General features: G+C 47.1%; 1 protein-coding gene across 1 annotated transcript in view; it reads right to left on the reverse strand.

The window, feature by feature from the left end:
- colec10 (collectin subfamily member 10) overlaps positions 1 to 23,887 on the reverse strand; it is an 86,159-nt gene that overhangs the window by 39,295 nt on the left and 22,977 nt on the right. The window contains exon 3 of the mRNA XM_033019201.1: positions 4,025 to 4,096. Coding sequence (XP_032875092.1) covers positions 4,025 to 4,096 — 72 coding nt within the window. The remainder of the gene's footprint in view (positions 1 to 4,024; positions 4,097 to 23,887) is intronic.

The raw sequence follows: 23,887 nt of genomic DNA on the forward strand, positions 1-23,887 counted from the left end.
TAGTTGTCGCTCCCCCACTCATTCCAATACAGAAAACTGTGAATTATGTGGCAATTAGTGAATTAAGGGAGGCTAGTTTTAAACTAGAGATTAAGCAGCCATCTGCTCGCCTCGCCACCGGAAGATTCGTCTCCTGTTAGGGTCTCCCATGCTGGACAGGTCGAAGGGTAGAGGCGAGACAAAGAGCGCACCACTGGTCCTCCAGGTTGGAGGTCGGGCACAGGGCTAACGACCCTGTCTCGTAAAACAAATATGTTACGGAAACAGCAACCGAAGGAATCAACACTGCTGGGTGTGATGGACTTCCAGGGCTATCAACAATAATGGACCTGACCGGGGGTAGTGTCCAGAAGCTAGCTCAGAACAGACAGGAGTGGAGGGCCTGCGTTGCTGCCCTACATGCCAGGAGGCATAATAGGCAGTAAACACACATTAACATAAACTATTCCTGGTAAACAAAAAGACACAAAGTGCTGGAGTAACTCAATGGGTCAGCAGCATCTCAGGAGAACATGGATAGGTGGCGTTTTTGGACGGGACCCTTCTTCAGACTTTTATTGTTGCGAGGGGAGGAAGAAAGCTGGAAGAAAAAAGGGGCAGGTCAAACATGGTATGACTTAGGTGGATACAGGTGAGGTGATGTCTGATAGGCAGATGGTTGGAAAAAGGCCAGAGATAAAAAAGAAAGAAGGTGTGATACAAAAGGATTGACGAGTTGCGAATTGTGAAGCTAGAGGAAGGAATGGTGGTGGAAGGGGAAGGCAAAGTAGGTGTGAGTCCTGGTGGGGCACTAGGCAGGGAGGGGGGGGAGGAAAGAATGGAGGGGGAATGTTTGATGGTCCCCTAAAACTTGCGGATTCAATGTTTTGTACCGTTGGGTTGTACGCTACCCAAGCTGAATATGAGGTGCTGTTCCTCCAGTTTGCTCGTGGCCTCAGTCGAGCACTGGAGGAGGCCCAGGACAGAAAGGTCAGTGTGGGAATGGCTCACAAGCGGGAGATCACGTCGACCTTGGCGACCAAACGTAAGTGTTCGGCGAAATGGTTGCCAAGTCTGTGCTTCGTCTCACCGATGTACAGGAGTCCACATTGGAACACTAGATTCAGTAGGGAAGGTTAGAGGAGGTGCACATGAACCTTCTGCCGTTGAACAGGGCCCTAGTGAGACCACACCTGGAGTATTGTGGGCAGTTTTGGTCTCCAAATTTGAGGAAGGACATTCTTGCTATCGAGGGAGTGCAGCGTAGGTTCACCAGGTTAATTCCCGGGATGGCTGGACTGTCATATGCTGAAAGAATGGAGCGGCTGGGCTTGTATACGCTGGAATTTAGAAGGATGAGAGGGACTCTTATTGAAACATATAAGATTATTAAGGGTTTGGACATGCTAGAGGCAGGAAACGTGTTCCCGGTGTTGTGGGAGTCCAGAACCAGGGGCAACAGTTTAAGAATAAGGGGTAAGCCATTTAGAACGGAGACGAGGAAACACTTTTTCTCACGGAGAGTTGTGAATCTGTGGAATTCCCTGCCTCAGAGGGTGGTGGAGGCCAGTTCTCTGGATACTTTCAGGAGAGCTAGATAGGGCTCTTAAAGATAGCGGAGTCAGGGGATATGGGGAGAAGGCAGGAACGGGGTACTGATTGGGGATGATCAGCCATGATCACATTGAATGGTGGTGCTGGCACGAAGAGCCGAATGGCCTACTACTGCACCTATTGTCTATTGTCACCTGGAAGGACTGCTGGTGGCCCCAGACGGAGGTGAGGGAGGAGGTACAATGACAGGTGTTACACCTGCTGCATTTGCATGGGAAAATACCTGGGGATGGGGTGGCTTGAGTTGGATGGGATGAGTGAACCAAGGGAGTGGTCTCTGTGGAAGGTTGAAATAGGTACAGATATGAAGATGTGACTGGTGGTGGGATCACGTTGGAGGTGACACCTCGGAGAATGTGTTGAATGTGGGGGCTGGTGAGGTGAGGACCCTGGGAACTCTATCCTTGTTCCGTCAGAGTGGGAGAGGGGAGCGAGAGCAGAAGCATGGTAAATGTTATTGTGGTAGCTCAGTCGCTCACAATAGATCACAACAAAGTGACAAAGAAAGTGTTCTCTCAGTACTTCCCATGATGTCAGGGTGTTTCAAAGTGCATTCCATCCAATGGAGAACTTGTTGGACTGTACTTTGTCACCTAATGTTAAAAAAACCCCATTATTGCCAACTTGTGCACAGCAATGTCCACAAACAGCAATCAGGTAAAAGCAACACCCTCTCTGGTTGTTACCCCTCTGTGATTCCTCCTGCTCTCCAGCTCTATGCTTTGATCTGTCATTTTCACACCTTAAATCCTTCCATATCTCTCTTCTCTCCTCCCTCCCTCCCTCTCCCCTGACTCTCAGTCTGAAGAAGGGTCTCGTCCCGAAACGTCACCCATTCCTTCTCTCCAGAGAAGCTGCCTGTCCCGCTGAGTTACTCCAGCATTTTGTGTTTATAAAATAAACTTTGTTTTGGATGTTGGGTGCATGGGGCAGAGTACTTTCACCCCCAGCAAGTAATAGAGTTATGCCCCTGTCCCACCTAGGCGATTTCTTTCGGCGACTATGTCGCGGGGTGACACCTGTATGGTCATGAACAGTCTCCTCAAGTCACCTAGAGTCGTAACGTTTTTCTGGTCGCCGCTGGATTTTGAAATGTTCAAAACCTTTCGGCGACTGTGGGCTTGACGTAACTTGTCTTCTCCTGTCGTAGGTGCTTTCGTAGGTTGTCGCCAAAAAACATTATTGTCACCGGGAGCTGATTTTGGTGAATTCCATTGGCGACTACCTATGTCAACCTACATCAACCGGCGACAGGTACAGGAGTCAAGGCCCATTACTGTTTCATACTCGTGTTGGAAAGCCCCATCGGAGCTCCACTGCAGTGATAGCCTAATTTATTGCTCCTCCGCCTGAAGCGTTCTGCAAGCCATGTCTCATATGGTGCTATTAGCTTACCCATTGCTATTAATTATGAAAGAGAAAGATCACTTAACTTGAAGCCTAATACACTGGTTGCTTGTCTAAACCGACAATCTTACTCATTCATGGCACATTTTTATTTTCAAAACTAATATCCTTTTACTTTCACATTCAGTGGATTTCTTCCAAATAACACACTTTGTGTGTTTACGACAGCAGAATTTAGAAACAAGTCTTGTTTAAAAGGAAATAGAAACAATAGAATGAATAAAACATAGGGGGATTCACTGAAGTTTGCAATAGTATTAGGTAGTTATTCAGCTTGTTGTTTTTACCAGTACTGTACTGAGAAACACAAATCCTTGTGCAGTCATTTGCTTTAATCAGCAGAGGTAAGTAGCAAGGTCTTGGCAAGGCGATATCCATGGAAACCTATCCTCCACCACCTCATATCCTTAACGTAGTACTGAAGAGGGCAGTCAGTGTGAGCTGAATCTGGCAGTAAATAATGGAAGTCAAATTCAATTAGTTCCTCAAGAGTCCAGTAAGCGGGTTTGGTATTCCGACTGCGCATGCCCAGGTCATAGGTCCCTCGCGATAAACATTCTCGGCAGCTGAACTGCTGCATGTGTACAGACCTGCATTTCATCCGCAGTCAGGATCGAGCCCGGGACTCCGGCGCTGCAAGAGCTGTTGAATTGCTACTGGACAGTCCCCATCCCTTCCCGAGTGTCCCATCCCTGTTCGGGGGCGGCCGGAGATGTCCGGAGTGACCCTGGACTGACGGGACACAGGCCCGGAGCAGTGGTGGCCCAAGCTTACAGCCAGCGCGGAGAAGAAGCGCTAACTCCAGCTCAACTCTGTCTGTCCCGCCAGGTTAACCGACAGCCTTGGACTGACGGGTCACCGGCCCGGAGCGGTGGAGATAGTGCTTCTTCTCCACGCTGGCTGTAAGCCTGGGCTGCCACTGCTCAGGGACAGTTTGCAGTAAGATTTGCAGTTAGATCCATCTAATTTGCAGTTAGATGACCCTGGAAATTTTATAATATCATGGTTGCATTGTACATCATACCTTTTGATCCAGCAGGTCCCAGTTTTCCTGTTTTTCCAGGTTCACCAAGATCACCCTTTTCACCATGTTCACCTGAGAAAACAGAAAACAATCATCAAATGTTATTTTTGATAAACTTTGATAGTTTTCCTTTCCTTTCCTCTCCAGGTTTCTACTGTTCAAACAGCTGACGCAAAGTCAAAAGCTAAAACTGCCTGAAATCTGAAATTAAAAAAAGAAAATGCTGAAAACACTCGGCAGCTCAAACAGCATCTGGGGGAGGAGAAAACAGAAGTAGCATTTCAAGTCCCTGACCTCTCCCCAGACACAGTGTGGAAACAGGCTATTCGGCCGACTGAGTCTGCGCCTACCAGCGATCCCCATTATACAAGCACACACTACACACTAGTGACAATATACAATCTTTACCGAAGCCAATTAACCTACAAACCTGTACATCTTTGGAGTGTGGGAGAAAACAGGAGCACCCGGAGAAAACCCACGCAGGTCACGGGGAGAGAACATACAAACTCCAGACTGACAGCTCCCGTAGCTAGGATCGAACCCGGGTCTCCGGCGCTGTAAGGCGGCAACTCTACTGCTGCACCACCGTGCCGCTCCTATATTTGCGGAGGAAATAGATAACATGGGTTGTCATCGACTTGGAGAAAGCTTGCTGCAAGCTAGTGGATGGCAGCTGATCTCTCTCATGGACGGCAGCAGAAAGGGAGGATGAAACAGGGTGGATTTGAGAAAGGCCGAACCCAATGCCAATGCCAAGAAATGCCATGTTACTGGAAATCTGAAATAAGGGATAATTCCGACAACGCCCAGCAGGCTGGGCAGCGTTAGTGGAAAGAAAAAAACTAAATAGTTTAGGAACAAGCCAACCAAAACAAAAGATGTGCAGATGCTGGGAATCTGAAGCAAGAACAGGAAGTGACAGAAACAACCCTCACCATCTCCCCACCCACATGCTGCCTGGTCACACTCTACATTCTTGTACCTGACCGACACTATCACCAACTATTACTGGACATCTACCCCCACCACAAGTCAGTGGCCTGACCTGCAGTGCCTTCCTCCCCCATTGTCGATCTTAACCCGTACACTGGCTCCCGTCTACTCTGGCCTTGGGTGATACAATATTTTACTGAGGTGAATTTAACTTCAAAATATTTGTTGGCCACCACACATCCCACCATGACCCACGCATTATCCGATTAACGTCTTTCCATAGCCTTTCTGGGCAATGCTGTTTGATCCCCATCACTATAGCATCACCTGGCAGTTAGGTAATCATTAAATAGAATGTACGAGGAAAGATTAACTGCTGGAGAAATGATAAAGCCGATAGGGAGAAGCTTGAAACCATGTATATATAGACGCACTGGGTATTCAGGAAGCAAAATTTGTCTCTGAAAATATTCATACGCCACAGTGGTGGAGCAGTAGGATTGTCATATAAAAGCGCCAGAGACCTGGATTCGATCCTGACTGCACATGCTGTCTGTATGGAGTTTGTCCGTTCACCCCGTGATCGTGTGGGAATGTTTCAGGGTACTGCGGTTTCCGCCCCCATTGCAAAGACGCACAGGTTTGTAGATTAAATGTGCAGGAAGGAACTGCAGATGCTAGATTAAACCGAAGATGGACACAAAAAGACTTCGGTCTGAAGAAGGGTCACGACCCGAAACGTTACCCATTCTTTCTCTCCAGAGATGCTGCCTGTCCCGCTGAGTTACTCCAGCTTTGTGTGTCTATCTTAGGTTTTGTAGATTAATTGGCTTCTGTAAATTGTCCTCAGTGTGGAGGATAGAACTAGCATATGGTGGTCGGCATGGACTCATTGGGCCTGTGCATAGTATCTCTAAAAAAATCCTCCACTCATTCCCGAAACCACACAGCAGGGTGCTACTTTCATTCCCAGTGCCTCAGTTCATTGTTGCCATGAATATCACATTCGCAAGTTGTAAAAGTAGAATTAGGCCATTCAGCCCATCGAGTCTACTCCGCCGTTCAATCATGGCTGATCCCTGCCTTCCCTTAACCTCTGATACCCACCCTAATCAAGAATTTGTCTATCTCTGCCTTAAAAATATCCACTGACTTGGCCTCCACAGCCCCTGTGGCAAAGAATTTCACAGATTAACTACACTCTGCCTAATGTATTGGAATTATTCCAGACTGGAGCTAGAGAGATTTGAGACATCTGCTACTGCTTAAAGAAGATCAACTTTCATTCCCCGAATTTAGCTGGTTATAATTTATTGTCTTTTGGCCAAGTGTGGTAGATGGGGTGAGTGTGTAGTGTTGTGTGTGTTGCAAACTGCCTGATGGTTCAGTGTGCTCGTTTCAACATATGAATCATGTTGCAAATGTCAGCTGTGTAGCAAGCAAATAGGATTCTATTCAATATCCCAGATGTACAGGGCAATGTACATTGGCTCGGCAATCGTTTCGCTGAACCCCTTCGCTCAGTCTGCCTAAACCTACCTGATCTCCCGGTTGCTAAACACTTTAACTCCCCCTCCCATTCCCAATCTGACCATTCTATCCTGGTCCTCCTCCATTGTCAGAGTGAGGCACAATGCAAATTGGAGGAACAGCACCTCATATTTCGCTTACACCCCAACGATATGAATATTGACTTCTCTAATTTCAAGTAACCCTTGCTTTCCTTCTCTCTCCCCATCCTCTCCCCCCTTCCCAGTTCTCCGACTAGTCTGACTGTCCTCGTTTACATTTTATCTCTGTTTGCTTTGTTGTTACCTTCTCCCAGCTAATAATGATCTCTTCGACATTTATCTTGATCTCCGTCCCCTTTGTCATGTTTTCACACCTTACACTTCCTTATCTATGTGTCTCCCTCTCCCCTGACATCAGTCTGAAGAAGGGTCTCGACTCGAAATGTCACCCATTCCTTCTCTCCAGATATGTTGGCTGTCCCGCTGAGTTACTCCAGTAATTTGTGTCTATCTTCATTTTTCCATTTGTTGACTCGTGCTAATTTCTCCCCACTCAAGACACGTGGATCTCTGCTATTTCTGGGACGATTTTCATGTCTACTGTTCATTGTTATTCTTACACTAAGGTTGCTTTGTTTTCCTGGATGACACAGCAATGGAGTAAAACCCCCTGACTGAACAGGTTGGGTAATATCTGCTATCTTTTGTATTTCCTTCTGTGCAAACAAAAATAGGAGCAGTTCTCCTTATTTCCTGCCTTGAACAATAAAGAACTGGAATGCCGACTGTTTATTGATCGTCTGCATGATGTTTGTGACCTGTCCCGCTGAGTTACTCCAGCATATTGTGTCTGTCTTTGGTTTAAACCAGCACCTGCTGTTCCTTCCGACAACAATGTATTATTGAATTGAATCCTTTATTTGTCATTCAGACCTTTCGGTCTGAACGAAATGCTGTTGCCTGCAGCCATACATGTAATAATAACAAAACACAATAAACACAAATTAACATCCACCACAGTGAGTTCACCAAACACCTCCTCACTGTGATGGAGGCAAAAGTCTTAGAGTTACTGTCTCTTCCCTCCTCTTCTCCCTCTGCGCCGAGGCGATACCCCACCGGGCGATGGTATCAGTCCCGCGGTTCAAGCTCCGCGGCCCGGGGGTGGTCGAAGCTGCCCGCAGCTGTTGCAACGGGTGCTCCGGAAAACAGGCACCAGCCTGTAACCTGCGAGCTCCCGACATTGTCATCCACTGGCCCGCGGCCGAGCCCCGGATCCAGGTCGCCGCCGCCAGAACGTCGCCTCAGCCGCCAGAGCACCGTCTCGGTACAATGTAACCATACGGTAATCCTTCTCCAGTGCTCCACTGTGCCAAATTCAACTCCAAAAGGAGCAGGTAACGTGTCCAATGTAGAAGATAGACAAAAGTGCTGGAGAAACTCAGCGGGTGCAGCAGCATCTATGGAGCGAAGGAAATAGGCAAAGTTTCGGGCCGAAACCCTTCTTCAGTGTCCAAAGTAGGCGCAAGCAACTGCAAATATTGGTTTACAAAAAGGACACAAAGTGGTGGAGTAACTCAGCTATTCAGCAGCATCTCCGAAGAACATTGATAGGTGGCGTTTCAGGTTGGGTCCATTTTTCAGCCTGATTGTAGTAGAGGGGAGAAAGCTGGGAGGGAGGTTGGGACGGGACAAACCCAGGCAAGTGATAGGTGGATACGGTGACAGGAGTTTGGAGTGGCAGATGGGCAGGAAAAGGCCAGAGATGGGAAGAAGACAAAAAGCTGTGAGATAAGAAGAGAAGAGACGTGAAATGTGAAGCCACAAGATGAGATATAGGTGGTAGCCGACAATGGCTGGGGAAAGAGGAGCAGGATAGTGGAAGAAATGGGTGTGTTTCCAGGTTGGACACAGGGAAGTGGGGAGGGGGGTTTGGGTGGGGGTGGGGTGTTGTTGATTAGTTATCTAAAATTGGAGAATTCATATTCATACCACTGGGTTGTAATCTACCCAAGCTATGAGGCCCAGATCTCCAACCAATTCTGTGTGCAGGTTGAGATCTGTGAATAGTTTTCAGGTGCAAATGGATGAAGAATGTCTTCGATGCAAGTCAAAAGTTAAACATTATCCTCTTTATCTTTGTCAAAGGAATTAATGCGCTTATAATATGCTGCTACAATGGCGAGAACTGTATTCTCCATTTAGTATCTTTCCCTTTTCTCTGTCGATTGTGCTTGAGTTTGAACTGATTGTATCAGAACTGTTTGGATAGCATACAAAGCAAAGGTTTTTACTGTACCTTGGTACATATGATAATAATAAACTTAAACCTGAACCTTCGCCCCAATTTAATAAACAACTTATGAAATTTGATCAAACAATACACAATCTTTACATGACATACCTGCATGTTTTTCTAAAGTTAATTTTGGATGTAGCATAATTTCACCATGGGTAGTACTGAATATTAGGACAGTTGTTGCTCATCTCAGTAGTGAAGAATGATGTCCTGCTTTATCAGTACATTGCTGTTAATATTTCATGTAAACCCTGAATAAAAAACTTGGTCTGAAAATTGTTTAAGAGTAATAATTGTATTTTAAAATTATTGGAAGATGATGGCAGTATTGTGAAGGAAATTGTGTACATGAAAATAAATGAAATTATGTTGCAATAAAGTACGGAAAGGAACCTACACCCACACTGAGAAATCGAGTCACTGTATTGATATAACTTTAACATTTCCTTGTTCAACAGGTAATAAATCACAAAAAGTAATTTAAATAACTATTCTCAGCTTTGACTCTCCCTTGGTGCCTGGAAGGATATATAATGTGGGAATATGAGGTGCTGATACTTCTGCAGCCATGTTAACCTTGAAGAATATATCCTCTTGTCATTAGTGCCTGCCCAGAGAAGGCCAACTACTTAACCCTAGTTTAGTTTAGTTTAGTTTGGTTTAGTTTAGTTTAGTTTAGAGATACAGCGCGGAAACAGGCATTTCGATCCACTGAATCCGCACTGACCAGCGATCCCCACACATTAACACTATCCTACACACACTGGGGACAATTTACACTTATACCAAGCCAATTAACCTACAAACCTGTGCGTCTTTGGAGTGTGAGAGGAAACCGAAGATCTCGGTGAAAACCCACGCGGTCACAGGGAGAATGTACAAACTCCGTACAGACAGCACCCGTAGTTGGGATCGAACCCGGACCTCCGGCGCTGCATTCGCTGTAAGGCAGTAACTCTAACACTGCGCCACTGTGGTCGCCCGAAGTCTCTCAAGACCTGGTCATATCGGTACGTTGTGATGAAATGATTGATTTCAGCACAGCTTGGGCTGTGCTAGGCATTCCTCACAACCCAGCAGTTTACAACTTGGGTGGCTCACAACCCAATGAAGATACAGAAGGAAAGACATGGATGAGAAGCTGACAGTGGGATTGGAACAATGGAAGGATGAATCAGGGACATGGGCAGACTGAGACTCAGAAGATGGGCACTCACTAGGTAGTAATATTGTGAACGGCCAAAGAGAAAAGCTGATCGGAGAAGTTGGAAGCCCAGCATAGACACAAAAAGGTGGAGTAACTCAGCGGGACAGGCAGCATCTCTGGAGAGAAGGAGTGGGTGACGTTTCGGGTCGAGTCCCTTCTTCAGACTGGTTATGCCCAGCACCGCCTCTTGGGATGGCAACAATGGAGACCAGGCAAAGGCAGGCTCTGATGACCCCAGGCAGCTACTCACACTCATGATAAAGCCTTAGGGAGGTTTCACCCTCAGGGAGAAACAGAGTGTTCCCTCTGAGTTGCGCTCGCTTAATCTTGTTTGCAAGATGCAGAGTTTTGACATAAGTTTGAAGATGATTGACATTCATCAAACACTCCCCTGATTTGGTGAAAACCGAATGCCTGAGGAATACGTGGGACATTATGGCTCTGGATTTGCGGATGATATCTAAAGAACTGGTGGGAATGCAGTAATGAGGAGAGAGTTATCCCAAATTTATGGGGGAAATGAGGGAGTAACTGGGATGTGGTGAGAGCAATTGGGGGGATGATAATATTGGTTGTCATGGGCAATGAGGAACATAAATATTGTCTGTAAGGAATACTCAGGGTTGTACAATGCAGGTCAGGATGGCTCAGCCTTCCTGGGAATGCTCAAGGTATGTGTGGGGATATTTAAATGTTTGATTGCACATTGACTGAAAGTCACAGCATGGAAACAGGCCCTATGGCCCACCAATTAGACAATGATGACTGAGTACCCGACCACACTAGCTTCCCATTATCCCACTTTTACATCCACTCCCTAAACACTAGTGGCAATTAACCCACAAACCTGCACCTTTGGGAAACTGGAGCGCCTGAAGGAAACCTTTGCTGTCACAGGGAGAAAATGTGCAAACTCAACACAGAGATCAGGATAAAACGCGAGTCTCTGGCGCTGTGAGGCAGCAGCACTACCAGCTGCACCACCCACCGTGCTGCCACATGACTAATAACTTCCAGCATTCGTTTGTTTTCAAGTCTGAAGGTTTAATTTTTTTCCTTGCAGTTGGATTATTGTACTGTAAGATCTTTCGATAACTGTTTAACCGTTAGTTTAGTTTAGTTTACTTTAGAGAATCAGCGCGGAAACAGGCCCTTTGGCCGACTGGGTCCGCGCCGACCAGTGATCCCTGCACATTAACACCATCCTGCACCCACTAGGGACAATTTTTACATTTACCAAGCCACAGCTACACTAGTCCCACCTGCCTGTGTTTGGTCCATATCCCTCCAAACCTGCCCTATCCATGTACCTACCTAACTGCTTCTTAAACATTGGTATTGTTCCAGCCACAACAACCTCCACGTGTTCCAACCACAACAACCTCCACGTGTTCCAAACATCCACCGCCCTAGATTCCTATTAAAACTAGTGCTAATTGGAAGGGTTTAAACTAGAGAGGAAGGGGAATGGGAACCAGAGTCAGAATTTGATAGAGTGATGGGGAGATACAGGTTAGGATCAATAAGTCTCACAGAAAGGACAAGCAGGAATGAAGGAATACGGTGATGCGGATGGGCTGAAGCGTGTTTATTTCAATGCAAGGAGTATTGTGGAGCAAACAGGTGAACTTAGAGCCTGGTTCAGTAGCTGGGACTATGATTTATTATTCATTAGGGGCTTGGATAGTGGGGAGGAGCACTGAGTATTATTGGGTAAAGGGCCTGTCCCACTATACGAGTTGACCCAAGAGCACTCCCGAGTTAAAAAAAAATCAAGCTTGTGGTAAGTACGTAGAATGTACGTGGTGGGTACGTCGGAGCTCAGGATGTCTCGTTGCGACTCGTAACGCTAATGGCAGATACTCGGGAAACGCGGTAAGTTCGTGAAGTTTTTTCAATATGTTGAAAAATGGTCACGAGAGCCCCGAGTACCTACGAGCGGCTATTACCGTAATTCCCCGAGTTCGAATGAGGGGAAACTCGGGAGAACTCTTGAATTACCTCGTACAGTGGGACAGGCCCTTAAGTTTACATCTGACACATGAGAGTTATTTAAAGATCATAGTTCAGAACCGGCCTGTTCCAGTTTAGAGTTTTAGAGCTTAGAGTTTCGGCCCACCGTGTCTGCGCCGAACAGCAATCCCCACACATTAACAATATCCTACACACATACCTGTACGTCTTTGGAGAGTGGGAGGAAACCGAAGATCTTGGAGAAAACCCACGCGGTCACGGGGAGAACGTACAAACTCCGTACAGAGGTGGGATAATGTGAGCAAAGTAAGGGAATCTTGGATGATCAAAGAGGTTGTAAATGTCGTCAAAAAGTAAATGGAATCGCTTGCAAGGTTTAAGAGAATGGACTCAGACAGTGCGTTTGAAGAATATAAAGAAAGGAGAAAGCAAGCGATTAGAAGGACCAAAAGAGACCATGAAATGGCCTGGTGAGTTGGATTAAAGAAAATCCCAAAGATTTGTAGACCTTTATTAAAAATAAGAGGGTAACTAGGAAGAAGGTAGGACCACTCAAGGAAGTGTGCTGCAATGGATCAGCAAGGAAGTAGGTTGCTAAACACTATGAATAATACAGCCATTTCAGGCAGGTATAAACTAGTCCCTGAAATCACTAAGCGGAAGAAACATATTCAGGAAGTCTCCCAGAATGGGATGTGGTCAAACACCTGGAACAACATATTACTTCCGTCAACATGGGATTTGAATTATTTCCCCAAAATGTTGTAAATAGTTAACGACAGAGATTGAAGATGTAGACTCACACTGGGACCAGCTTTTGTAGTTGGGATTTTGGGGGAATCTTTAGCAAAAATGCTTTACCGGCCTTGTTATTCAGAAACCCCAGAGTTTGCCCTTCCTGGCAGAGGTTTCTGTCCAGGGGGCCAACAGAAGAGAGACACGAAATGCTGGAGTAACTCAGTGGGACAGGCAGCAACTCTGGTTAGGAGAATGGGTGACGATCCGGGTCAGGACCCTTCTTCAGACTGGTTATGGTGACACAGCAGTAGTTAAAGTAAAAATATTAAATATTTCGTTTTGGAACTATTCCAAAAAACATACCACAATACGTTTTGAAATTAAAAACTGCAATTAAAAATAGCTGGTGTTGGGAAGAACTGCAGATGCTGGTTTAAACCGAAGACAGACATAAAAAATCTGTAGTAATGGGCCTGTCCCACTTAGGCGATTTTTCAGCGGACTGCTAGCGACGGTCAAGTTGGCGGCAGTCGCCTGAAAAACCGGCAAGCGGAACAGCGACTGTCAGAGTGGAACACACACACATCGCTTCCTTCACCAGCCCGTTATGCAGGCGGGGGACAGGGCAAGCGGCGGGAGTGCTGTCTAAAAAATTCACACTGTGCAAAGCTAAGGTGATACACACACACACCGCGATGAACAGGAAGGTTGGCGCTGTAAAAAGATGGATAAAGCACAGTGTATGGTAAGTCCTTTAAAAGAGGGGGAGGGAGAGGGGGGGGGGGGAGAGGGTAGAGGGGGGGGAGAGGGTAGAGGGGGGGGAGAGGGGGGGAGAAGTAGTGGAGGCAACGTTTAATAATCCAGAGATACACGGCCGTGAAGCTCGGTGGACATTTAACATTACCGGTCGGTTATCCTTGGTTCTGAAAACTACTGCTTACGTTTTTTTCCCCATGAGCCAATGAAATTCACCGGTCAGCACCGGCTACAATCTACGAGAACCTCTGAGAACCTTCGACCCTCTGGCAACCCACTAGGACCTCCTGGCGACCCACCTACAGCACGAGAATTCTCGCTACTCTCCATGATGACTTCATTCTAGTCCCCGCTAATTTTTCAACATGTCGAAAAATTAGCGGTGACCATAACGAGGACGCGACTAGTTCCCAGAATGCGGGAACTCCTCACGACCATGAAGGCGACTCCCCAGTAACCACCCGCGAACATGTGGCAACCATGTGGCGACAGCATAGTTTCTTGCAGTCGCCTAAAATGTCACCTAAGTGGGACAGGCCCATAACTCAGCTGGTCAGGCAGCATCTCTGGAGAAAAGGAATAGGTAACGTTTCAGGTTGAGACCCTTCTTCAGACTGAGAATCAGGGGAAAGGGGAATGAGAGATATAGACAGTACTTAGAGGAAATGAATGGAAGATATGCAAACAATGATAAGCAAGGAAATGTGGGGCAAACAATAGGCCATTGTTGACTGTGGGTTGGGTGGGAAGGGATGAGTTAACCAGGGAGTTGCGGAGGGAACGGTCGCTGTGGAAGGCGGAAAAGGGGGAGATGGGAAGATGTGGCTAGTGGTGAGATCTCGTTGGAGGTTGCGAAAATGTCGGAGGATTATGTGTTGTATGTGACGGCTGATGGAGTGAAAGGTGAGGGCTAGGGGAAACTGTCCCTGTTGCGACTGGGGGGAGGGGGAGCAAGAGCGGAGCTATGGGATACTGAGGAGGCCTGTATGTGGACCTCATCTATGATGGAAGAGGGGAACCTCCGGTCTCTATACAGAATGAGGACATCTCAGATATCCTGGTATGGAACACCTCATCTTGGCCACTGATGAGGTGTAGACGGAGGAATTTGGAGTAGGGGATAGAGTCTTTGCAGGTGGCAGGGTGGAAGAAGTGTAGCCTTGATAGCTGTGGGAGCCAATAGGTTTATACTAGACATCAGTCAATAGTCTAGCTCCTGTGATGGAGATGGTGAGATCAAGAAAGGGCAGGGAGTTGGCGGAGATGATCCAAGTGAATTTGAGTGCAGGATGGAAAATAGTAGTGAAGTTAATGAAGTCAGTGAGTTCTGTATAGGTGCTGGAGGTAGCACTGATGCAGTTGTCAATGTAGCCGAGGTAGAGTTCAGGAATAGGGCCAGTGTACGCCTGGAACAGTGTTTGTTCAACATATCCTACAAAGAGGCAGGCACAGCTGGGGCCCGTACGAGTGGCCATGGCTATGCCTTGGATTTGGAAGAAGTGGGAGGAGTCGAAAGAGAAGTTGTTGAGGGTGAGGACCAGCTCCGCTAGGCGGAGCAGAGTTGGTAGAGGGAGATTGGCTGGTTCTGTGGTCGAGGTAGAAACGGAGGGGATTAAGGCCTTCCTGGTGGGGGGTGGAAGTTTAGTGACTGAACATCCATAGTGAAGATGAAAGAATGGGGGCTCTGGAAAACAGAGGTCATTAAAGAGACAAAGGGCGTGTGAGGTATTTTCTACATAGGTCAGGAGGGATTGGACCAGGGGGAATAGGAGGGAGTCGAGGTTTGTGGAAATGAATTTAGTGGGGCATGAGCAAGCAGAAACAATGGGTCTGCCTGGGCAATTCTGTTTATGGATTTTGGGGAGAAGGTGAAACCAAGCCGTGCGGGGCTGGGCAATGATGAGGTTGGAGGGTGTGGAAGGCAGACAATCGGAAGTGATAACATCAGGAATGGTCTGTCAGATGATGGCTTGGTGCTCATCTGTGGGATCGTGGTCCAAGGATAAGTAGGAGGAGGTGTCTGAGAGTTGTCGTCTGGCCTCAGCCCAGTAGAAGTCAGAGCGCCAGACTATCATGGCATCTCCCTTGTCGGCAGGTTTGATGATAATATCATGGTTGCTGCAGTGAGCGGAGGGCTGTGCGTTCAGAGGGGGAGAGGTTGGAGTAGGTAAGATGAGTGGAAAAGTTGAAACGGTTGATGTCATGTCGCCAGTAAGAAATGAAAAGGTCTAAAGAGGGTAAAAGGCTCTCCGGGAGAGTCCAAGAGGAGGGGGACCGGTGGAGGCGTGTGTAGGGAGAAAAATAAGCTTCAGAAAAATAAAAAAATTAAATTAAAAATACATGAATGAGTACTACGGCTGGTTCATAGAAGAAAGCTGCTCAGGAAATAAGGTTTATAAACTGAGATTGCCATGAGATTGACACAAAATGCTGGAGTAACTCAGCGGGACAGGCAGCATCAAAGATCCTATAGCGGAGCAAGATAGACCACTCCTGCTAAATGCAATGGGCTGACGTGTAGTACGCAACAGAGCAGAACGTGGGCCCTTTTTCATCAATTTCAGTAACCCCACCCGGCTCGCAGTGTAATCAACGTTGCGGGGGAACAGTTTGTGTTAATAAATTATCATTCTGAAAATGAGGAGAAGATTTTTACCAAATAACTTTTATTTTTACGAGGATGTTTCCGTAACCGGCTTCCGTCTCCGCACTAGTATCTTTGCTCCGCTATGGGATCTTTGGCGCGGAGACGGAAGCCGGTTACGGAAATGGGGCCGAAAATACCCATGAATCTGCCCATGACCGTACTACGTCTTTTTCGTCGACTGATCTATCTTGCTTGCTATAGGATCTTTGGGCAGCATCTCTGGATAGGAATAGGTGACGTTTCAGGTTGAGATCCTTCTTCAGTAGTCTTGCCGTGCATTGGCCATACATGCAGACATTGGGGCTTTGTTAATTGGTCTGCTTCGAACGAAGCCTCAGGCATCCTCAGCTAAGCCAATAATGTTGAGCTATTTGGTTACTTAGAGCAGCGTTTCTCAACCGTGGTTCCCCTAGGACACTAGACCAAGCGTGGACCCGTTAGGTCCCCCCTCCCCCAACGCAATATACCCCCAGTAGCACTCACGTATACACAACGCTGGATGTTAAAATGGCGATCCCGGCCCGGCAATCCTCCCCAAACGGCGCAGGCGCGGCTGACGAGCCCCCCCCTGTTGTGATGCCAGAGATCGCCATTATGACGCTGGTCAAAATGGCGATCTCAAAATGTCAGCGGGCCAACTGCGCAGGCGTGGCTGATGATCTCAAAATGGCGGCGGGCCCGGCAACCCCCAATTCAGGGGTTCCCTGAGACATGCAAATTATTTCAAGGGTTCCGCAAGGGTAAAAAGGTTGAGAAACGCTGACCTAGAGAGTCAGTCCTCACAGCATTACCTTGGGGTGGCATAGTAAGCGTAAGTGTTGGGGGAGGTGGTGCGAGCTGGGGATGGCACAACATTGTTAGACATAAAGTGCTGGAGTAATTCAGAGTAACCCAGAAGGATTCCGGCCTGAAACGTCACCCATCTTTTTTCATCCAGGGATGCTGTCCGACCCGTTGAGTTGCTCCAGCACTTTGTGTCTATCTTCGGAATGAACTTTGTATTGTACAATTTCAAGCAACCCCTCCCCCCACCCGATCCCCCTTGGAATTGACCCTTGTCTCCCCATCCCCACCTCTATACATCCTCCTTTCACCCACTCATCCCCTTAACCCTGTTCCTTTCTCCTTTTCCTTCCATTCATCTCCCAACTATACTACTCCGCCCCAATTTTCCTTGTATTCCTCCTCTTTCCTCCTGCATAACCCCTTCCATCCATATCCTCCCTCCAGTTTTATATTTCACTCTTACGGGTCACTTACGCGACTTTTTAGGCAACTACAGGAGACTATGAGGTCGCCACAAAGTCGCCACATGTTCGCCAGAGGTTGATGGGCTGTCGCCTGCATGGTGTTGAGTAGTTCCCGCATTCTCGTAACTAGTCGCGGCTTCCTTCTGGTCACCGCTAATTTTTCAACATGTTGAAAAATTAGCAGCGACCAGAATTTTGATGCCTTGGAGAATCCTCTTGCCGTTGGTGCAGTGGTAGTGGGTCGCCAGGAGGTCGTAGGTTGTCGTAGGTTCTCATAGGTTGTCACTGGTGCTGACCGGTGAATTTCATTGGCTCATTGGGAAAAAAAACGCGAACATTAGTTTTCAGAACCAAGGATAACCGACCGGTAATGTTAAATGTCCGGCGAGCTTCACTGCTGTGTATCTCTGGCTTCTTAAAAGTTGTCTCCATTCCTTCCCCCCACCCCGTCTCCCCCTTCACCACCCTTCCCCCCCCATCTCCCCCCCCCTTTTAAAGAACTGAACCTTCTCGTACACTGTGCTTTCACCGTCTTAATTACAGCGCCAACCTTCCTGTTCATCGTGGTGTCTGTCTGTATCACATTGGCTTTTCACCACGTGAATTTCACTCAGACAGCGCTCCCCCCACTTGCCCTGTCCCCCGCCTGCATAACGGGCTGGTGAAGAAAGTGATGTGTGTATGTGTGTGTATGTGTGTGTATGTTCCACTCTGACAGTCGCCGTTCCAGTCGTCGGTTTTTCAGCGACCTGCTACGACTTGACAGTCACCTGAAAAATCGCCTAAGTGGGGCAGGCCCATTACTCTTCCTTATTTATCAGGCACCCTTTGCCTTCATTTCATCTCGAACCCTTGTAACTCTCTCCACCTATATCGCCAATCATACCTCATTAGTTGTATCCACCTATTGCTTTTCAATGATTGCCCTCCCCCCACATCTCTTCACCAGCTCTCTTCCCTCTCCATCAGTCTGAAGAAGGGTCCTGACCCAAAATGTTGCCTAGGTATTTCCCTCCACAGATGCCGACTGACCTATTGAGTTCTGCCAGCACAGTGATACTGCCCGGCCCGCTGGAGATGCTGCCTACTCCAGCTTTTTGTGTCTATCTTTGTTTTCTTAATCTTGTCAGTAAAGACATGCTCCCTTTGTAAATATGTAAGTTGATGCAACCATTTGCACAAAGTAGTGAAGCAAAATATGCAATTGTAACTATTGAATGTATACTCCATCACTTGCTGTTATCTTTATTCTTAAAACTATAAATACTCAAAGTGCTCTCTCCTGGAGAAACTTCAAGGACAATCACCTAAACTCAAAGTATTGAGTTTTTCCAAGGAGAGAAGATTCCATCCAAATTAAAAACAGATTAAAGACATTTTGCATCCACAGCTCTGGACAGCACGTGGCTCTTTTACATCGCATTTTTACCTCTACATCTCTTGGGCTGCACAATGGCGCAGCGCAGAGTGGCCGCCTTACAGCATCAGAGACCCAGGTTCGATCCTAACTACGGATGCTGTCTGTATGGAATATGTACGTTCACCCTGTGACCATGTGGGTTTCCTCTAAGATCTTCAGTTTCCTCCCACACTCCAAAGGTGTACAGGTTTGTAGGTTGGTAATTGTCTTGGTATAAATGTACATTGTAACTGGTCAGCATGAAGGGCTGGTTTCAACGCTGCATCTCTAAACTAAAACTAAGCTCTGGACTCCACTTGGTTCTTTTACATTGCAGCAGCCAGGATTGTGTGGCAGAGGATGAATATCAAAGCTCTCTGATGTTTCCCCTCATCCAGCTCTGAGAAGACTCAAGATCAGTATGTCTTGAAGATAGACACAAAGTGTTGGAGTAACTCAACAGGTCAGGCAGCATCTCTGGAGAAAAAGAATGGGTGATGTTTCATAAGGTCATAAGTCATGGGTGCATAATTAGGCCATTCGGCCCATCAAGCCTGCTCCACCATTCAATCATGGCTGATCTATCTCGCCCCTTTAACCCCATTCGCCTGCCTTCTCCACATGACCCTTGACTAATCAAGAAAACTGTAAAACTGAATGTTTCACACTTTCAAAGTTTTACACTTTCAGTCTGAAGAAGGGTCTCGACCCAAAACGTCACCCATCGTTTTTTCTCCAGAAATGCTGCCTGACCCGCTGAGCGACTCCAGCTCTCTGTGTCTGTCTTTGGTATGAACCAGCATCTGTAGTTCCTTTCTACACAAACAGTATGTCTTGGTAGTTTCCCTCCTAAGATAACTTTTGCAATTCTGCAGTGATGGCTGCATTTCAAAGAAAAATAAACTGGTTGCGTTAGAGGAAAACACATAAATTACAGTCTTTGACAGAAGGTTAACTTCCACATCTCGGGTTCCGCAAAGCAATGGAAATTGGGAACAATGAAATAAAAACGTTCAGATCCCCTCAGGCGACATGGTCGCCTCTGAAACTCTTTTGAAGTACAATCACAAATAGCAATATGCCAATTAACAGATGGTCTGCTTCGTTAAAACAGAGAGCTACAGATGCTGGTTAATGGACAAAAGGACACAAAGTAAAGATGTAGCTTCACAGTAATGGGCCTGTCCCACTTGACGATTTTTTTTAGGCAACTGCCGGCGACTGTCATCTTCGTAGCAGGTCGCCGTGAAACCGGCGACAACCTACGTCATCCTGGCGACAACCTACGACAGCACCTACGTCAGGAGAAGTCAAACTACGCTCATTGGCATCAAACATGTTGAAAATTAAGCGGCGACCAGAAAAACGCTACAACTTTTTGCGTGACTGAGGAGACTAGGAGATTCAGCTTGGGTAACTTACAACCCAATGGTATAAATATTGAGTTCTCCAATTTTAGGTAATCTCTACACCCCCCCCCCTACCCCCCCCCCCCCCCCACTCTCAAACCCACTCCCTCCCTTTTTCTCTCCCACCCTTTCTTCCCCCCTCTCTTGCCCCTCCCCCCCCCCCCCCATGCTACACATGGACTCCCAACTGTTTCTCCCTTCACAACCCCCCCTCCCCCTCTTCCTGCTCCTCCCTTCCCCTGGCTTCACAATCCACAACTCCTTAAAACACTCACACATTCTGTTCTTATCTCTGACCTTCATTCCAACCATCTGCTTGTCGAAACCCCCCTTGCTTTTGGCAACCTGCCGTGCACTCCTCTGCCTCTCCACTATTCCAGCATTCTACTCCACCCCTACAACATGGCCGGAAATCCTGGTGGTGGGGGGGTCCACGGGGGGGCTGTTCACCCCCCCCCCCCCATGTTTTGTGACCTGGACGCTACAGCCAGTCCCAGGTCGGCTTGCTTACCCCGGGACTGGCTGCAGTTCCCAGGTCGGCTCGCCTGCCCCAGGTCTGGCTGAAGCGCCCAGCATCCAGATAGCGGGCCGGATGAGTGGGTTACGGGCTGGATCCGGCCCATGGGCCATAGGTTGCCGACCCCTGTCCTAGATGTTAGGCCTCATTGTATCCCCCCATGGTTTAAAAGCGATTTCCGCCCATGATGAAGAAGGGTCTCAACCTGGAATGTCACCTAGCCACGTTCTCCAAAGCTGCTGCTAACCTGCTGAGTTACTCCCATACTATGCGTACTTTTGTGCAGGAAGGAACTGCAGAACCACACCGAAGATAGACGCAAAATGCTGGAGTAACTCGTGCGGGATAGGCAGCATCTCTGGAGCGAAGGAGTGGGCGACATTTCAGGTCGAGACCCTTCTACAGACTTCAGTCTGCTTTGGTGATGATGATTATGGGGTACTGTAAATATTATCCAAAGTCATTGGACAACTTTCCTGCTTGCTTTTGAGACAGTACCACTTAAGGGGATACACCTGCTTTATCCCTTCACCTCCCAGTAATCTGCTCAAGTGGACCATGTATCTCATTCAAAATTAAATTCTCTCCAATGCCATGGCAACCCATAGGGTTGGTACCGATTGTGTTGATGATTAGATTCTGCCGGACGACTGATATCATTGCTGGGGAATTCTCAGTTCCTGTTATTTGAGAAGCAAGAGAGCAGGATTTTGTTAAGGATGGTCCCATTCAGATAATTAACACTCTGCCCTCATCCTCCTCAAGATAAAAGTTTACAATGAAACATTTACTTATATTCAACTAAAGCTTACATAGATCCTGTAAATGATTGGAAGTAATACATTGTGGTTATTAACATTCATTTCAGGTCTGAAGTCTCACGTGCAAGTCAATTTCATAAATCATGTCTGTTTTAATTTAAGCTCCCATTAATAAAACTGAAGTATATTACCCACTTGCTTTTGAATGGAGGTTGAAGAGAAATAAATATCAAACCATTTAAACTCCCACACTGACCTTTCTGCCCAGGGCCTCCTCCATTGCTACACACAAACTAGAGGCACAGCACCTCGTATTTTGCTTGAGTAGCGTACAACCCAGCAGCATGAACATTCAACCCTCCAATTTAAGGTAACTTCTCACAACCCCCCTCCCCCTCTCTTCCTGCCCCCTCCCCCCCTTCCCTTCCCAGTACCCCACCTCCTCTACTAACCCACACCCTGCTATTTTCCTCCCACCAGCTTTATAATCTGTGACTGTGTCTCTGTGTCTCTGTGTCTCTGTGACTGTGTGACTGTGTGACTGTGTGTCACTGTGACTCTGTGACTATGTGACGGTGTGAATCATACTGTATGACTTCTAACTGTGACTTCTGACTTCTAACCATCACTTCTAACTGTGTCTCTGTGCGTCTGTGTCTCTGTGACTATGTGACTCTGTGACTCTCTCTGTGACTGTCTCTGTGACTGTGACTCTGTGCCTCTGTGACTCTGTGACTATGCCTCTGTGACTCTGTGACTGTGTCTCTGACTGTGACTCTGTGTCTCTGACTGTGTCTCTGTGACTGACTGTGACTCTGTGACTCTGTGACTCTGTGTATCTGTGTCTCTGTGTCTCTGACTGTGATTCTGTGACTGTGACTCTGTGACTGTGACTCTGTGACTGTGACTGTGATTATGTGACTGTGACTATGTGACTGTGTCTCTGTGACTGTGACTGTCTCTGTGACTCTGTGCCTCTGTGTCTCTGTGACTGTGACTCTGTGACTGTGACTGTGTATCTGTGACTCTGTGACTGTGACTGTGTCTCTGTGACTCTGTTACTGTGACTGTGTCTCTGTGACTCTGTTACTGTGACTGTGTCTCTGTGACTCTGTTACTGTGACTGTGTCTCTGTGACTCTGACTCTATGACTGTGTCTCTGTGACTGTGACTGTGTCTCGGTGACTGTGTCTCTGTGACTGTGTCTCTGTGACTGTGACTCTGTGACTCTGTGTCTCTGTGTCTCTGCGGTCTCTGTGATTGTGACTGTGACTGTGTCTTTGTGTCTCTGACTGTGATTCTGTGTCTCTGTGTCTCTGTGTCTCTGTGACTCTGTGACTCTGTGACTGTGACTCTGTGTCTCTGTGTCTCTGTGACTGTGTCTCTGTGACTCAGTGACTCCGTGACTAAATCTGAAGGGAAACTGGATGAGAGTTGGAGGAAGAGAACTACTCCAGAGATGCTGTCTGCCCCGCAGAGTTATTTATCATCCGTAGAAACCAGCATCTGCAGTTGCACGCTATCTTTCTACACGCTAACAATGTTAATCAATCTGGGGGAGATAGGGTGCAGAAACTTGGCTGAGAATTGGTTTGAGTAATTGGTTTGACTGTTTATGTGCTAATTCTAAGGATTGGATTTTTACTGTTTTTTCATGACGTAACACGTCCTGGCATTTTCCACATCATCGGATCCAAGTCAGTACTGCCTGGCCTGGCCTTTTTCTGAGAAGAAGTATTGGGCACATATCCAATTCATCTAATTACTTCCAAATCCATCTACTCTCAATTGAAACTGATGAAAGGTCAGGATTAGTGCTTTCAAGTGGTACAAATAATCCATTCTTTGCTTCTCAGCACAGGGCCAGGCAAGTTTCCCATGTAGATTACGTGGATGGTAGGTGCCTGAGTACTGACATTGGCTTCTTTAGTTTAGAGTTACAGCGCAGAAACAGGCCCTTCAGCCCACCGAGTCCACGCCAACCAGCGATCCCCGCACATCAACACTATTTTGCATACTTGGGACAATTTACACATGCACCAAGCCAATTAACCTACATACCTGTACGTCTTTGGATTGTGGGAGGAAACTGAAGATCTTGGAGAAAACCCAAGCTGCCACGGGGAGAACGTACAGACGGCATCCGTGTTCGGGATCAAACCTGGATCTCTGGCGCTGCAAGCGCTGTAAGGCAGCAACTCTACCGCTACACCACCGTGGCCGCACACATTCTCTAAACATAAATGTCTGAGCATTTGGCTGAGCAGTGTGGGGTTGTGGCTTGATCCCTGGACAAAGTATCCAATATTCGGTCATATTTAAATGTGATTTTCATGAATCATGAGGAATGATATTAGTGCACTTTCTCTCCGTGTCTTTCTAATAAAGAACATTGCTCATCGTTGCAGCATTAAGAGAACATAAATCCCTGCGTTTAATCCCACTTTTCTAATCCATGG

Source organism: Amblyraja radiata, chromosome 4, assembly GCF_010909765.2.
Source record: "Amblyraja radiata isolate CabotCenter1 chromosome 4, sAmbRad1.1.pri, whole genome shotgun sequence".
NCBI lineage: Eukaryota > Metazoa > Chordata > Chondrichthyes > Rajiformes > Rajidae > Amblyraja > Amblyraja radiata.